This window comes from Gekko japonicus, unplaced genomic scaffold (genome assembly GCF_001447785.1).
Source record: "Gekko japonicus isolate JY-2015 unplaced genomic scaffold, Gekko_japonicus_V1.1 scaffold1436, whole genome shotgun sequence".
Classification (NCBI taxonomy): Eukaryota; Metazoa; Chordata; class Lepidosauria; order Squamata; family Gekkonidae; genus Gekko; species Gekko japonicus.
Genome location: NW_015171546.1, coordinates 159,295 through 175,130, shown reverse-complemented (window position 1 = coordinate 175,130; position 15,836 = coordinate 159,295). Strand labels below are relative to the sequence as shown.

The 15,836-nt window shown below is 51.8% G+C and overlaps 1 protein-coding gene across 1 annotated transcript in view; it reads left to right on the top strand.

Annotated features, from left to right (window-relative positions):
• LOC107117545 (protein jagged-1b-like) overlaps positions 1-11,848 on the top strand; it is a 40,142-nt gene extending 28,294 nt beyond the window's left edge. The window contains exons 9-14 of the mRNA XM_015419682.1: positions 3,231-3,344; positions 4,393-4,506; positions 5,103-5,149; positions 5,973-6,149; positions 6,705-6,849; positions 10,196-11,848. Coding sequence (XP_015275168.1) covers positions 3,231-3,344; positions 4,393-4,506; positions 5,103-5,149; positions 5,973-6,149; positions 6,705-6,849; positions 10,196-10,557 — 959 coding nt within the window. The 3' untranslated portion in view covers positions 10,558-11,848. The remainder of the gene's footprint in view (positions 1-3,230; positions 3,345-4,392; positions 4,507-5,102; positions 5,150-5,972; positions 6,150-6,704; positions 6,850-10,195) is intronic.
• Positions 11,849-15,836: the final 3,988 nt, after the last annotated feature.

Sequence of the window (15,836 nt, the reverse complement as noted above, 5' to 3'; positions counted from 1 at the left end):
GAGAGCGGTGGAAAGAAAGCATGAAAGAGGTGGAAGGAGAGAGAGAGAGAGAAACGAAGAATGCAAATAGACGGGAGGGAGGGGGAAGGAAGAGAGGGAGGGAGGGACGGAGAAAAAGTATGGCTCCCCTTCCCGAGCTGCCCTGCTGGGAGCTGCACAATATGTTTGAAAGAGGCCACAGTTTGGCCACCCCTGGCCTAGAGCATCCCTGACCAGGGTTTGTCCAGCCGCTGCTTCAAGACTGCCCGGGAGGGGAAGCTCACCACCACCCAAGGCAGCCGATTCCCCTGTTGCACAACCCTGACTGCCTAGGGGCAAATAATATCCAGCCGGTCCCTTCCCGCCCTTAATTTAAACCCAGTATTGCAGGTCCTCTCCTCTGCTGCCCACAGGAACGGCTCCCTGCCCTCCTCTAAGTGACGGCCCTTCAGATAGGACAAGAGAGCTGTCTTCTCCAGTGCTCCCTCTAAGCTGCGGAGTCTTGCGAGCAAAGACTCTACTTTGTCAAAGCTGTGAGCGAGCAATTGGGCTGCTGCATGGATTCGTTTGCTCTGGAGCCATCCCTTCCTGAGAGGAGACAGAAATGTGTGCGCCGGAGGCTAGAAAACTGTGAGCTGGCTCACATTGACTCAGCTTAGAGGGAACACTGATTCTTGTGTGTCCCCCCCCCCCTCCTTTTCTCCAGACTGAGCATTCCCAAGGCCCTCAGCCTTTCCTCGTAGGGCTTCCAGGCCCCCAGTCGTCCCCGTCACTCTCCTCTGCACCCGCTGCATTCTCTCCACATCCTTTCTGAAATGAGGCCTCCGGAACAGCACACAATACGCGGCCTGACAAACGCTGTGTACAGCAGGACTAGGACATCTTGTGATTTGGAGGTCATGCCTCCGTTGATACACCCCATGGCACCCACCGTTACTTCCCTTGGCGCCCACGAAGCTTTTCAGAAAGTGGGTAAGGCAGAGCTGGTTATAGAAGAACCCCAGAGAAGCTGGTGTCGGATCAGGCCAGTGGCCCATCCAGTCCAACACTCTTGTCACACAGTGGCCAAAAATACCAGGGGCCAGGGGTCATTTCCTGCAGGAGCGCACAGGAGCGGAGCTCCGGCAGTAAAGAGCCCAAGGGGCGGGCACATGCAACAAGCCCCACCCCCTGCTCCCAGCAGCCCTCAGTCAGAGCAAGAAGCAGCCAGGTAAGCTGCAGAGCTCCCCCCAGCCCCCGGTCTAAAAGAGTCCAGTGGCACCTTTAAGACCAAGTTTTATTCAGGTACAAGCTCTCCCTCCTCTGTGAGGACAGATCTGCACGTCTCCCCCCCCCCCCCATAGCTAGCAAGTGGAGCCTGAGCGGTGGGTGTTGCCTTCTGACACACTTTTGGTGATGTCAGAGGGTGTGGCATATGCAAATACGTTATGCTAATTAGTTATGCTAATGAGCTCCTGCACCTCTTTTTCTACGAAATGACCCCTGCCAGGGGCCCTCAGGAGGTCCAGCAGTGGGGCCAGGACTCCACTCATTCAAATGAAAGGACTTCCCACAGCTGCAGACGGGTGGTGGTGGTGGTGGAGGTATTCAATCCTCCCTCTAAGCTGTGGAGTCTTGTGAGCAAGAATTATGCTTTGTGAACTCTCGGCATTAAAGCTGTGAGCGAGCGATTTGACCACTGCATAAATTAGTTTGCTCTGGAGCCATCCTTCCTGAGCTCAGACAAAAATGTGTGAGCCAGAGGCTAAAAAACTGTGAGCTAGTTCACACTTAGAGGGTACACTGGAGGTATTGCATATGGCTCCGTCTCACGCGGCAGCCATTTTTTGGGGTGGCTCTCTCCACTCTCTATCCAAATGCCATGGGGGCCCAGAAGTTCAAAAAGGTTTGGGTCCCCCTGATCGTTAGGGGATTAATGCTCCCAAAAAACTCATAAAACAGCTCAAGGGGACTATTAAGAACAGAAGAATGGCCATGTCAGGCTCTTGGCCTGGTTGGGGGGGCGTCCATGTTGGCTTCCGGTAGCGCTCGTAACAGAAAGAATTGGCATCGGATACGGAGCCCCCCGAAGTAGGCTGAGATGCTGATGCAGCCCTCGGGTTGGAAAACTTGCCTACCCAAGATCCGGCTGGACTTCGTGTCTCTTTTCCAGTTTGCGTACAAATATGAACCGTCACGCGTACCTTGCGGGGGGGGGGGATAACATTTCTTCCCTTCTCCAAGGATGGGGGGTGGGGGGAGAGAAGTGTGGAAGTTGGCGCTCTGATCGGTTTGGGAGACGAATGAAAGCTGTTTCCATGGGGAAATGCTGTTGGGGGGGTGGCAGAGGAATAATGTGTGACGCTGGGGGTGGGGGGAGTTGCACAAACCCTCCGGTTTGCCAAATTGGAAACTGTGAATCAAAACAGTTGCACGAGTCTTCCTTTAGGGGGTTTCAAAGCTAGGGGCGAAACCCGGATTCAAGCGCTGGAATTTTTTAGTTCCTTTAAAAAAGCATGGTGTGTGTGTGTGTGTGTGTTTTTAAATGCCAAGTTTTCAGGTCTTCGGCTCCCAAAACTTAAGTTTTATTGATGGTCAGAGGGTCCCACCCAATGCTCCCTCTAAGCTGTGGAGTCTTGTGAGCAAAAATTCTACTTTGTGAGCTACTGGCATTAAAGTTGTGAGCGAGTGATATGGCTGCTGCATAAATTAGTTTGCTCTGGAGCCACATTCTTCCTGAGCTAAAATGAAAATACGTGAGCCACAGGCTAAAAAATTGTGAGCTAGCTCACACTAACTCAGCTTAGAGGGAACAGTGGTCCCACCTAGGGTTGCCAGTCTCCAGGTGGGGCCTGGAGATCTCCCAGAGTTACAAGTGATTAGAGGAATTAGTTCCCCTGGAGAAAGCGGCCGCATTGGAAGGTGGACTGTAGGACACTATCCCCTGCTGGGGGTTCCTACGCTCCCCAAACCCCCCTCTTCTCAGGCTCTGCCCCCAAATCTCCAGGAATTTCCCTTCCTGGACTTGGCACCCCTAGGTGGAAAGGAAGGTAAGCTGAAATGATGGGGGGGCGGGTCTTTGGAAGTGGTCCAAGTCCTTTTTTGGGGGGGTGGACTTTAAAAGGGACACCAGAGAGGAAACTTGGGGAGAGTATGCATTCCGGAGGAATTCATCCGTGGAACTCTCTTGAAGGTCCTCTTTTTGACCCCCACCCCGCCCCCGCCGCCGCTAACCAAGTTCTAAGCACAACCCGTCTTCTGTTGCCCCCTAGAGGTAACGGACTGTCTCTCGGAGCCCTGCAGCCACAGTGGGATTTGCCAAAGTATCTCGGGGGGCTTCAAGTGCCACTGCTCGCCCCAGTGGACGGGAAAGACCTGTCAAATCGGTGAGGCGCCTGTGGTGTGCTTTTTCCTCTCACTTCCTACTCTCGTGCTCTCTGCCCTCTTTTCTTCGCGCTTTCAGGCGGACTGTCTGGCCTCCGAAGTTAGACTATTTGTGCTCATTCTGTTACCTCCAGATACACCAGTGCTGGGAAGGGGAGGAGCTGGAAGACAAACATCCCCTTTTAGCTTCCCACAGTTTTAAGATAATGTATGGGTTCGGTGTTCAGTTAGCCCGTTTGGTGTAGTGGTTAAGTGCGCGGACTTTAATCTGGGAGAGCCAGGTTTGATTCCCCACTCCTCCACTTGCACCTGGCTGGATGACCTTGGGCAAGCCATAGTTCTGGCACAGCTGTCCTTGAAAAAGAGCAGTTTCTGTCAGAGCTCTCTCAGCCCCACCTACCTCACAGGGTGTCTGTTGTGGGGAGGGGAAGGGAAAGGAGTCTGTGAGCCGCTCTGAGACACCTTTCGGTAGTGAAGGGCGGGGGATAAATCCAATCTCTTCTTCTTCTTCTTCAGTACAGATTTTCTGTGTGACTACAAGCTTTAGATCATCCGGGCTTTTTCAAGCCAGCTAGATGCTGCCTTGGGAGATTCTGGCAGAATTTTGGTTTTTCACACTGGGCACCCCGTTAATTAACAGATAAAATTCTTAATTTCCCGAAGATGGGGTGATAGCCGCTATTGTAGACGGCATTATAAACAGGACTTGTCAGAGAACAGGGTAAATTGCGGATTTACCGAGATTATCGATCTATGGCCTGTTTATCCTGCCAATAACGGTGGACGTGGCTTTCCCTTTCCCGTTTCATCCTCACAACAAGCCTGCGAAGTAGGCCAGCAGAACGCGTCTGATTGGTCCAAGCACACACCGCCTCTCCATTTAGGAGTTAAATAGAACCTCCATATTCAGAGGTAGGCTACCTCAAAGCACAAGATGCTGGGGAGAGCGCTGAAGGGAAGGCTTTTTGCTTTCTCACTGGCTTCCTGGAAGTATTCTGCCTGGACCTTCAATCTGATCTGACCAGCCACTGCTTCTTTTCTGATTTCTAGATGTGAACGAGTGTCAGGCGAACCCCTGCCTCCACGCCCGGGGGTGTAAAAACCTCATTGGCAGCTATTTCTGTGATTGCCTGGAAGGCTGGAATGGACCCAACTGCGAAATCAGTAAGAAGGGGACCATGTCAGGGTTGAACACCATGAAGTTGCCTTCTACTGAATCAGACCCTCGGTCCATCGAAGTCAGCATTGTCGTCTCAGACTGGCAGCGACTCTCCAGGGTCTCAGGCAGAGGTCTTTCACAACAACGACTGCCTGGTCCTTTTAACTGGAGATGCCGGGGATTGAACCTGGGACCTTCTGCATGCCAAGCAGACGCTTTGCCACTGAGCCACAGACCCTCAGCCTAAGGCTGAGGCGCACTGAAAGTCTGGAAGGGGGAAACCTGAAGTTGACATAAACAATGAAGGTTTTGCTCTCTTGAACATCCACAGTTTAATCAACAGCTTCTCTAGTTAAAGGGTCTGACTCGGCGGGACTGGAAAAAATTAGAGACTCGGGGAGCTGTGAGTCCAGGCTCGGGTAGTCAGTGCCGGCTTAGAACAGCCCAAGTAGTTAATCTCTCTGAATTTGCAAGCTTCCGAGCTGCACAGAATTCTCCTTGCGGGCTTTGACAACACAGTTGGGCCATGATAAGCAATCCCTCTTACTTTGTGAATAACTCTCTCTCTCTCTTCCCCCCCTCCCCCTTCCCTCCTGGATAGGAGAGGACGCGTGCCAGAGAGAATGCCGGAACGGAGGTACCTGCCAGGTAGATTTGCACATTGGCTCGTTTACAGAATCGGGAATCCGAGATCGCTATCTCAGCCCTGGTGCCACCCCAAACTTCCAGGTGTTTTCAGACCTGGCTGACTTTCGTTGGCTGCTCCTCAGGGGAACCAGGAGATCTGATCCCTACTCTGCCTCAGTAGATTGAGCTGTGTCTTAGCCTCGTCTGTCTAAGCTATCCTTCCAAAACATTTATTTATTTATTTATTGTCAAATTTATACCCCGCCCTCCCCACAAAGCAGGCTCAGGGCAGCGTCCAATATCATAAATACAAAATAACAACATATATAATACGAAATTAAAACATCACAGTTAAAATAATACATTACAAAGTGATACATTACAAAGTGCTAGCAGCGGTTAAAAATTCGCTCAGATGGAATGCTTTCAGATGGATTTCCAACTTCCAGCATAGAAGTGCTTAGATGTTATTCTGCTCGTCAAGTCTTATGGCAGCGGCTCGATGACGACATTGCGGGCCGTGCGCTATGGCCGCGGCGGCCCCTAATTGTATGCCTGGCGGAAGAGCTCCGTCTTGCAGGCCCTGTGGAACTGTGAGAGGTCCCGCAGAACCCTGATCTCCTCCAGGAGCTCATTCCACCAGGTAGGGGCCGCCACCAAAAAGGCCCCGGCCCTAGTTGCAGCTAGCCTGGCCTCCCTCGGGCCAGGGAGGGTCAAACGACTTTGAGCCCCAGACTGTAGTGCTCTCTGGGGTATGTACGGGGAAAGGCGGTCCCGTAGGTATGTCGGGACCTTTTTAAAAACTCTGGGAAGTCTCTGTTCTCATCTCCGTCTTTCCCACCAGGTGAGAAATGGCAGGCACGCATGCGCCTGCCTGGCAGGGTACACAGGTGCGGAGTGCGAGACGGAGCTGGGGGCATGTGCCAGTGCCCCCTGCCTGCACGGAGGACAATGCCAGGAGAGGGGAAACACGACTTTCCGATGCAGCTGCCCACTAGGCCGGAGTGGCCACCGCTGCGAGGTAACTCTCCGACTGGAAGTGGGTCGGGTGGATCACAGCCTCTTGGCCGGGCTTTCCGAATTCTCTGCGAGTCCAAGGGGGTGCTAGGCAAGAATCTTTCCCTCTTTTCTCTCTGGCTGTTTGCTTATCCTTGCATCCAAGTTTCTAATCCCCAAGAGCTTGAAAATGCAGTGGGGACGCTTGCCGAAATCTGGGCGGCTCCGTGCGTATGTGTGACTGAGTTCAGTCGCCTGCAGTCACCGGGTGGCTCTTCAACACCGTGCCTTCTCCCCCTCCCAGTAGAAACTGAGCAAATTGCTCTCTCTCTCTCTCGAGTATGCCAGGGGCCTTGCATTGCACAATTTTTTTTACAGGCTGAAGAGAGTTTTTAACACACACACAGCCCTGCCTTTGGGAAAAAGAGTAGAACTGAGGGCCAAAACTCTCCCGCGTTACACAATCTTGCCCTTCCGCTTATGACGACATCCTCTGACAATGGAGAATAGGTCTGCCCTGCCTGGCTTAAGTGCTCTCCGCTACTCTGACCTCCCCTTGTGTCTCTCCTTTTCCATCCAGCGGGTCTCCGGGGATCTCTGCTCCCCAAACCCGTGCCCAGAAGGGTCTTCATGCCTGAGCGGAAAAGACAACTACGTTTGTACCTGCCCGGAGGGCACCCAGTGCCAGAAAATCCAGGAGCCGTGCCCGGAAGGGGTGTGCCCAGGTAGGTGCCATCTGTTGGCATGGATAACTGGGCCCAAGATAACTCAGTCCGGAGGTCGCATCCGAGATGGCTGCCGCAACAGCTTCCAGGGTTGATTTCTTTTGTTTTCCTGGCGGTGAACCAGACCTTGCTGCCCTTCCGACGTCCCCGGTTTCCATTGTCGGCTCTCGTCTTCAATGGTTGCCGTGGCCGATAGCCCCGGAGGAATAAAACTATTTCCAGATGACTTCGAATCATAGAATCATAGAATGTTAGAGTTGGAAGGGGCCTTGCAGGTCATCTCGTCCAACCCCCTGCACTCTGCAGGAGCGCAGCCGAAAGAGAGCCCTACAACGTCCCTGAACGGTGACCATCTGGCCCCCGCTTGAAAACATCCAGCGAAGGAGCATCCACCCCCTCCCGAGGCAGTCCGTCCCACTGCTCAGCCGCTCTCGCAGTTAGGAAGTTTCTCCGGATATTTAGCCGGTATCAACTCCCTTGTCATTCCCACCCGTTAGATCTAATCTTGCGCTCCCTTCTCCTCATATGCGGTGGTTAGGAAATGAGAGGTCTCTGGGCTCAAACTCCTAAACTCGGGGGCTACTCTTTGTCGAGCCACGTGTGGCCCTTCTGACCACCATCCCCCAATGTGGCGCACGCCTCAGGTTTCACGAAAGTAGGCAAGGGTTCTTTGCAAGGCGCACTTGTGATTGGTTGCGGGGTGCCAACCTTTTTTTTTTTTAATATATATTTATTGGCTTTTATGCTTAATGGACACACATACATAAATCACCACAGAAATTCTTCACAATACACCACATTGACAATTTGGTTAAACAGACTCTTACTTTAACTTCTTCCCATTCTTATGTTAACCAAACCTTTCACATGGCCTCACTCACAGTCCTCCTCATTTATTTTGATCAATAAATTTATCCATTTGTATGTCTTTTTTCCTTCCATCATTCCTTATTCTTGTCCATATATCAAAATCACCTTTAGTCATTTCCTTCCATTTTTTAACACACACAATCAGCTGGAATACACCTCTTATTTGCCACATCTTAATTTCTATCTATCACTCTCATCATGAGACACTTTAAAGATCTCCCAACGAGGATACCATTTCAAAAATAATATATATAATGAAAAATAATAATCTGAATACTCCATAACAAGTTAATTCTCATATTACTAAAAACAATCAACAATAAATTTCATTTTTTTCCACAACATTTACAGATACCAGACTCTAATCTTAAATACACCTAGATATAACACCTTTGAACTGGGATTTCTAGAGGATGGGAATGAGTACAATATAGGTGTAGGGATAGGAAAGGAAAAGAAAAATGCGGGTGCCAACCTTGATACAGCCGCTGCCACGGATCAGGAGCGGTGCCAGGCTCCCTGAAGACGCAGGCCTCCTGCTAGGGACGGAGGTAAACGTGGCTCTTGTGGTTGATGGTAATTGCGAATGTGGCTCTCTTGGTTGAAGTCAATGGTGACCGTGGCTCTCCACAAGCCACAGAGCGAGTCACTCTACCCTAAAGGTATCCCAAAGGGGGACTCGCTTCTCTCAACGAGGCCTGAAGCTGTCTGTGAAGTATCGGTTTTAGGGTTTGTAAAAAAAAAAACCAAACCCATTTCTACCATTCCGGAATGGGGAAATGCCAGTGCCCCCCCCCAAAAAAAACTGTTTTGTCAATCAGTTCTTCTTCACTATTACAGTTCTGTTTGATGTGTCTCCATTTTCATAAGTCAATACTCATTGGGGGATTAGAGGGGAATGTGACACTGGTGTGACTTCTCTTCCGGACTTTTAAAGGGCAGAGGGAGAAAACATTAGAAAAGCCCCGCTGGCATGTACTTGGAACGGAGACCTCCAAGGAAGACCAGGCCTGGGACACAGAGGCAGGCAATAGCAAGCCACCTCTCTGAAACGTCCAAGCCCCACTAGGGGTTGCCAAACGTTGGCCATGATTTCCAGGCATACACACACACACACACAAAGAAAAGCCCTGCTGGATCAGACCAGTGGTCCATCTAGTCCAGCATCATGTCTCACACAGTGGCCAACCACAGTTCCTCTGGAGGGCCGACAACAGGGCGGAGAGGCCGAGGCCTTCCTAAGAACTTCAGAAGAGCCCTGCTGGATCGGACCAGTGAGGGCGCATCTAGTCCAGCATCCTCTCTCACACAATGGCCAACCAGTTCCTCTGGAGGGCCAACAACAGGGCGGAGAGGCCGAGGCCTTCATAAGAACATCAGAAGAGCCCTGCTGGATCAGACCAGTGGTCCCACCTAGTCCAGCATCCTGTCTCACACAGTGGCCAACCAGTTCCTCTGGAGGGCCAACAATAGGCGGAGAGGCCGAGGCCTTCATAAGAACATCAGAAGAGCCCTGCTGGATCAGACCAGTGAGGGTGCATCTAGTCCAGCATCCTCTCTCACACAATGGCCAACTAGTTCCTCTGGAGGGCCAACAACAGAGCAGAGAGGCCGAGGCCTTCATAAGAACACCAGAAGAACCCTGCTGAATCAGACCAGTGGTCCATCTAGTCCAGCATCCTCTCTCACACAGTGGCCAACCAGTTCCTCTGGATGGCCAACAACAGAGCTGAGAGGCCAAGGCCTTCGTAACAACCTCAGAAGAGCCCTGCTGGATCAGACCAGTGGTCCCACCTAGTCCATTATCCTGTCCCACACAGTGGCCAACCAGTTCCTCTGGACGGCCAACAACAGGGCAGAGAGGCCGAGGCCTTCATAAGAACCCCAGAAGAGCCCTGCAATCAGACCAGTGGTCCATCTAGTCCAGCATCCTGTCCCACACAGTGGCCAACCAGTTCCTCTGGAGGGCCAACAACAGGGCATAGAGGTCAAGGCATTCCTCTGATGTCACATCCTGGCACTGCGATTCAGAGACTGACTGCTTCTGAACGTGGAGTCTCCCCTTAGTCACCATAACATAAGATAAGCCATGTTGGATCAGGCCAATGGCCCATCCAGTCCAACACTCTGTGTCACACAGAGACCAAAACCCAGGTACCGTCAGGATGTCCAACACCGGGGCCAGGTTAGTAGAGACTGATAGACCTCTCTTCCATGAATCTGTCCAATCCCCTTTTTAAGCTATCCTTGCGGCTGTCACTACATCCTCTGGCAGTGAATTCCACATTGCAGTCACTCGCTGTGTAAAAAAAGTATTTTGTTTTTGTCTGCCCCGAATCTACCGTCTGGGAGGGTCGTCCGAGAGGGGAAGGATGTGGCAGCTTCTGCAGCCTGTGCTAATCTGGCTGCAAAGGATTTGGGTGGGTGGGTGGAGAAATGGCCTTTGGCCTCCCACACTCGCGCTTCTCTCTTCTAGGGGGCGCCAACGTGATCCTCCTGTACACCATGCTGCCTCTGGCTCTGCTCCTCGTCTTGGTGGTTCCTGTCTTGGCGCTGCTCGTGTTGTGGATCAACCGCAAATCCCGTGAGGCCCCTCCGGTACCTCTGGATCCCGCCACTAACAACATTCTGCAGCCCGATGCTGTTCATCTCATCCGCAACATCACCCACGGCGATGCCGAGTCGGGGCCGAGGGAGCCCGGGATGGTGGGCAAAGTGGGGCTGCCCCTGGCCTTGCGCCCCCCTTCCGGACTCCCAAAGACAGACATCTCCAACGAGGAGAGGGCCAAACTGAACCGACTGAATGCCTCCTCGGCCTTGCCGCAGCCTTCGCTCTAACCCAGCGAGGAGGATGTGCAGAGCTGCTAAAAGGGGGGGTTTCCCTCTCGGTTTTCGGATCGGGGCCTTCGGAGCTCGGGGCACCCCAGCGATTTCAGGGTTAAGCCCCCCCCAATGCACCTTACCGGCCTATCTAGCCTATTATAACAGGGTCTCTCTTCATGTCTACAGTGTTATCAACTGTAGCTTTACTTCAGAGGGAGACAGCGTGATTCTGAAAGCGCCCCCTGAAGACAGTGCGGACCTGGAGTGTCACGTGCTGCCAGGCCGAAGTTCAACAGGTCAGGTTGTTGAACGATCACTGATGGACAGTTGAGGAAGCAGATTCTGTGGACAAGGGGGGGGGGGAGGCCATTTCTGCCTTCGGAACCTGATTCATAAGGCATAGTTACAGAAGCCTGGAACAACTGGACCCCATTTCCCTCTCAGGACTGAGAGGATGGAGGGCCAGGGAATCTCTTCGAGCTGTTCCCGCTTCCAAAAAGAAGGTTGAATGATGAAGCCCAGATATGTTGCATGGTGGGGGGGGGCCTGTTGAGAAGCGAGACGGCAAGAGCCTGGCAGTGCCAGATGTGTGCCAAGCAATGCAAAAACTTGACTTCTGCATTGTTACAGTCACCTGGCCCAGCCCTCTGTCTCCGAGAGAGGACAAGCCCGATCACCCGCAGAAACTGCAGGCAGGGTGACATAGACTGGGAGTGTCCCCTATTGTTCTTCCTCAGCATCTAGCAATTGGGAGGTGTCATGCCTCTGGACATGGAGGTTCCATTTTTAAACTGCCATGACTAACAGCCATGGGATAGGCCAAATTTGGGTCTGCCGTCAGTGGCCCTGGGGTCCAATCCGGCACCGGGAATGGTGCCGTCTGCTCTTCCCTGCTTGTTGCTTCACGGCAACGTTGGGATGCCGAATGGCGGCATCCGTAGCAGTGGAGATTGACAACAGACCGAGCGAAGGGGTTACCTCAGCGCTCTGTCTTTGCCCCAGTCAGTTGACGGAGCTGTTGACCAAATCCTGTCCCAAAAGCCGTCCTTGAGAGCAGGACATGAGCAGATCCAAAGGAGTGTGAAGAGGAAGGGGGTGTGAAACCCAGCCGGGGGCTTCTCAAGAGTTGGCCCAAGCCTAAAGCTGTAATGGTCTGGTTGATTCCGAAGCTGACTGGCACATGGAAATCACTTCCATACACGAGGCTGGCTGTCCTGGCGGTAAAAAACAAGGCCCGGGTCAAGCATCAGCCTGCACAGGGAATAGTAAACCGCGTGGGGGGGGGGAGACCCAGTCGATTCTCAGGGATGTTTCAGTGTTCCTGAGTGTGAGTGTCCGGGGGGGGGGGGGGAGGGTATTTGTGAGATGGGCCCACCCGGGTCTGACCGCACAAAAGCGCGAGGGGAAACCGGGTACAGCCTTGGAATCTGCCTTCGCTTGGCCCCATTTTGGACCGCTCGCCTCGACAGGTGCGAAGCGTATCGACTTTCCTCTCCACAGGAACCCTGGTCCAAGTGACTTTGTGATTATCTGTGCCCCCCAATTTCGGGTTCAAAGGAGACGAGGAAAAAGGGTTTTTTGCGAGTGATGTTCAGCCGATAGCCTTGTCCGAGAGTGACTCTGAGAGAGAAGCGGCAGGCCAAGGCCTCGAGTTTCTTCAGAGAGGCCTCCCAACAAGTCCCACTACTGCAACTGGCTTTTTTCCAAGCCTTTCTGTAACTCTCAGCGAACAAGCAGAAAGCAAAACTGTACCTTGTATAGGGGATGGATGGGTTTGGCACAAGGGCTCCCCATTATCGGCCCTGATTCGAGGCTTACCTTCCCCCTTCATAGCCCGGCACACTTTTGATAGGTAACAAATCACTCAGATTGAAATTCTGTCCCGCAAAACCTAATAGGATCTGAGAGTAGAGCGGGGAAGGATAACCGAGGGGTGAGGTTACTCCGCTGGGAACGAAACTGAATGTATTTAAATTGTAATATATTGTAAAGTTTTCTTCGTAGCGTTTTGTTTGATTTCTGTATACCTTTTATTAACCTTTTGCATCAGGGCGCGGTCGATGAACCACGAGTAAATATGTCGTTCGCCTTGGTTTTGACTGGGAAGTTTAATTCAGTGCTGGCAAGAACCAGCGGGCGGTAACTCCACCGGTATCGAAATTAGAAATTGCTCGGACTGTGGCTGGAGACATCAGCTTTAGAGGGCCAGGCAGGGCCCTATTGGTCTCTTGCGTCACCTGACCCCTGTTGATCTGGTAACTGCAATACCACCTCTGGACACCCACTGTGGTGGCGCTGAAGAGCAAACGAAGGTATGGCGCCAGCAAGCAAGAGGGCGCGGTGCCCAAGATCACACTGTTGGGTCCTTGGTTGGAGATTCCTGGCACATTGTTGGCTGTGCAGCCAGTCTTTCCTAGCAAAGTGTCGTCAGGTCCCAACTGACATATGGCAACCCCTATAGGGTTTTCAAGGCAAGAGCTGAACAGAGGTGGTTTGCCATTGCCTGCCTCTACATAGTGACTTCCTCGGGGGTCTACCAACCAAGCGCTAACCTGGGCTGCCCCAACTTCATTTCTGGGATCTGACGAGACCGAGCTAGCTGCGCTTAAGCGTACCTCCATGCAGGAATATTTAGACACACACACCCCCAAGCTGAAAACTATTGTGCCCACCACACACGGGCTCATACAAATTGTGCGGTTATTATTGTGTGTCCGTCTGCATGACGCTTCTGAAGAACGGAGCCGTGACTCACGAAAGCTCATCCCCTTCTGCAAATTGTGTTAGTCTTTAAGGTGCTACTGGACTCTTGCTTTTTTCTAGTGCATGAAACTTGGCAGGGTAACACATGCAGAAAAATATCACAGGCCCCTAATTCCCCAAGGGGAATTTTATAGAACAGCCCCCCTCAATTTGGGGTTTATGTCTGATCTCCTGCCTTTGCCTGGGGGGGGAACACGACTCGGTCAGATACTTGGAAGTGCATTTGCTACGATGTGGCTAAATTTACCTCCTTTTGGGGTTTCAGCTGCGCTTTCTCGGCTAGCTGCTATCTGTGCAGTTTGGTGGTGTGATAGCTTAGGAGGTGAGCTCTCTGGTGTGTTTCTGAAAAGCGGGGGGAGGGGACTGTTGGCCACAGATCCAGCCCCATCCTCAACTCTTGTGCCACCCACTGTTTAGGTCTGATCTCTGTGCATAGCTAGGGGTTGAGTACGTGCGAAGTAAAACCTTCCATATGGCAGCCTCAGTCGGGGAACGCCCTCCCTGTGGAGCAGTCGAGAGCGACGGTCCCTGCATCCGCAGCTCTCTGACGAATCCAGGCCGATGGAATCGTCTTTAATTTTCCCAGCAAGACAGCAAGCGAAACCCCTCCAGGGGACGGTGGCTACGGCCGCCGGTTTTTGCGGTTCTGGGATCAGCTCCCTTGGCACCCGTTCCTCACCCCTGACCTGTTCTGCTTCCCTCTTTCCCCCTTCCCTGCAATAGCTGGAGGATGAACTGGTGGCCAGCCAAAAGGCAGAACGGCTCTCCGGTTCAGATGGGAGCGATTGGGAGCTCAGGCTGCGGCCTGCCCAACTTTGCCCGTGGCGCTTGGCACCTGAGAACACAGCAAGGGTTCCGGGCAGAGGCGGCATCTCAGCTGGCAACCTGTACGGGCAGGGCATGTTGTTTGCAAACAGTAACACTCTGCCCCGCCGCACCAGCTGTCAGGCCCCGGTGGCTATGGAAGGGCGTGGGAGAGGCGGAGGAAGAGATCCTCAACGGCCTGGGAATTGCTTTGCCTCTGCTTCAGAACCTGGAGCACAGTAAGGGGTGGCTTTTGTGCCCTTCCGACCTCAACTTACACTGTTTAAAAAAAAAAGAAAAGAATAAATTTCCCCAAGGACACTGACAATGGCTGACTCCAACGATCACTCTCTAAACTAGAGGTCCCCAGCGTCGTTCCTGTGGACACCTTTCTCGGCACCCGCCAAGTGTTTTTACAAAGTTGGTGGGTCCGAGTGGGACTTTTACCCAGCAAGGCTTCTGATTGGCCATTGGAGATTTGATCGGCCATGCAGATTTTTAACAGCCATCGGTCTCGCAGCAGCTGGCACCACACCACAAGGATCTTCAGTGTGTGACCGAAGGTAAACTTGGCGGCAGCCATTTTGTGGCTGGCTCCGCCTCCTGCGGCAGCCATTTTGTGACTAGGCCCACCATGCTGTGTCAGAATTCCAAAGGTGCCCACAGTCTCCCGAAAGGTTGGGAAAACCAGTTCCGGAAGTTTGTTCCAAGAGACTCTCGTTCAGGATTCATTGGAAGAGGCCTGGCCTTCAGATCCTAACAATATGATACGGTAAACAGAATTAGCATATTAAGCCACACCCCTGACAGCACAGCTCATTAGCCTATTAGGCCACACCCCACAAGTTACCAGAAGTGTGCTCATCCAACCAAACCCACCTTTTGCTTCTTATTCTGTTTACTTTGTCGTCAAAACCCTGGGCTTTTTTTGTAGCAGGAACTTCTTTGCATGTTAGGCCACACACCCCTAATTGTAGCCAATCCTAATGAGTTTCTGCTGTTGGGTGTGGCCTATTATGCTAATGAGTTCCTGCTGGGTGTGGCCAACTCAGGAGCCAGCCGGAACTCCGTTCCTGTGCGTTCCTGCCCAAAAATAGCCCTGGCTTCACCAACACATCCTGCTTTTCCAGGGGCTGGATTTGCAGTTGTCAGCTGTCAATTCTGGGTTGTTGGGGTTTTTTTGCTATTTTTTTTTTAAATTTAATAAACCGTTTACTTTAACAAATAAAGTTTACAATCATATAACAGTAATATAACAGTAAGGGGCAATATCAGTGATCAGTACATAACGTGCTAACCGATTACAGCTATAACAAGTTTTTCATATCAATTTTCATTAAACATACAGTACATCAACCGTCTTTATTCGTGAACAGTACTCATTTAACAAACAATCTCTAAAACTATTGAGCATTACTGAATTAATTTTCAAAAGTGCATCATTTCCCTATAATATAGGTTATTGGGCAAGACACCATTTTCTGTTAAGTACTGAATCACTAGATATCGGATCGCCACAAATTTCGAGGATGTGTTTTCCTGTGTGTTTAAGGCATTTGCCTAGCCAGAGTCCCAACTGGGGGGAGAAAAGCAGGATATAAACAGAAGTTCTAGCTCTTTTAGCATTATGCACCACTAGGTGGCGAGCTAGACTTGTTTTTAAAGCAAGAAGACGTTTTCAGATGTGGTTTGCCACGCCATTGCCTGCCTTAGCTTCCGAGATCTGA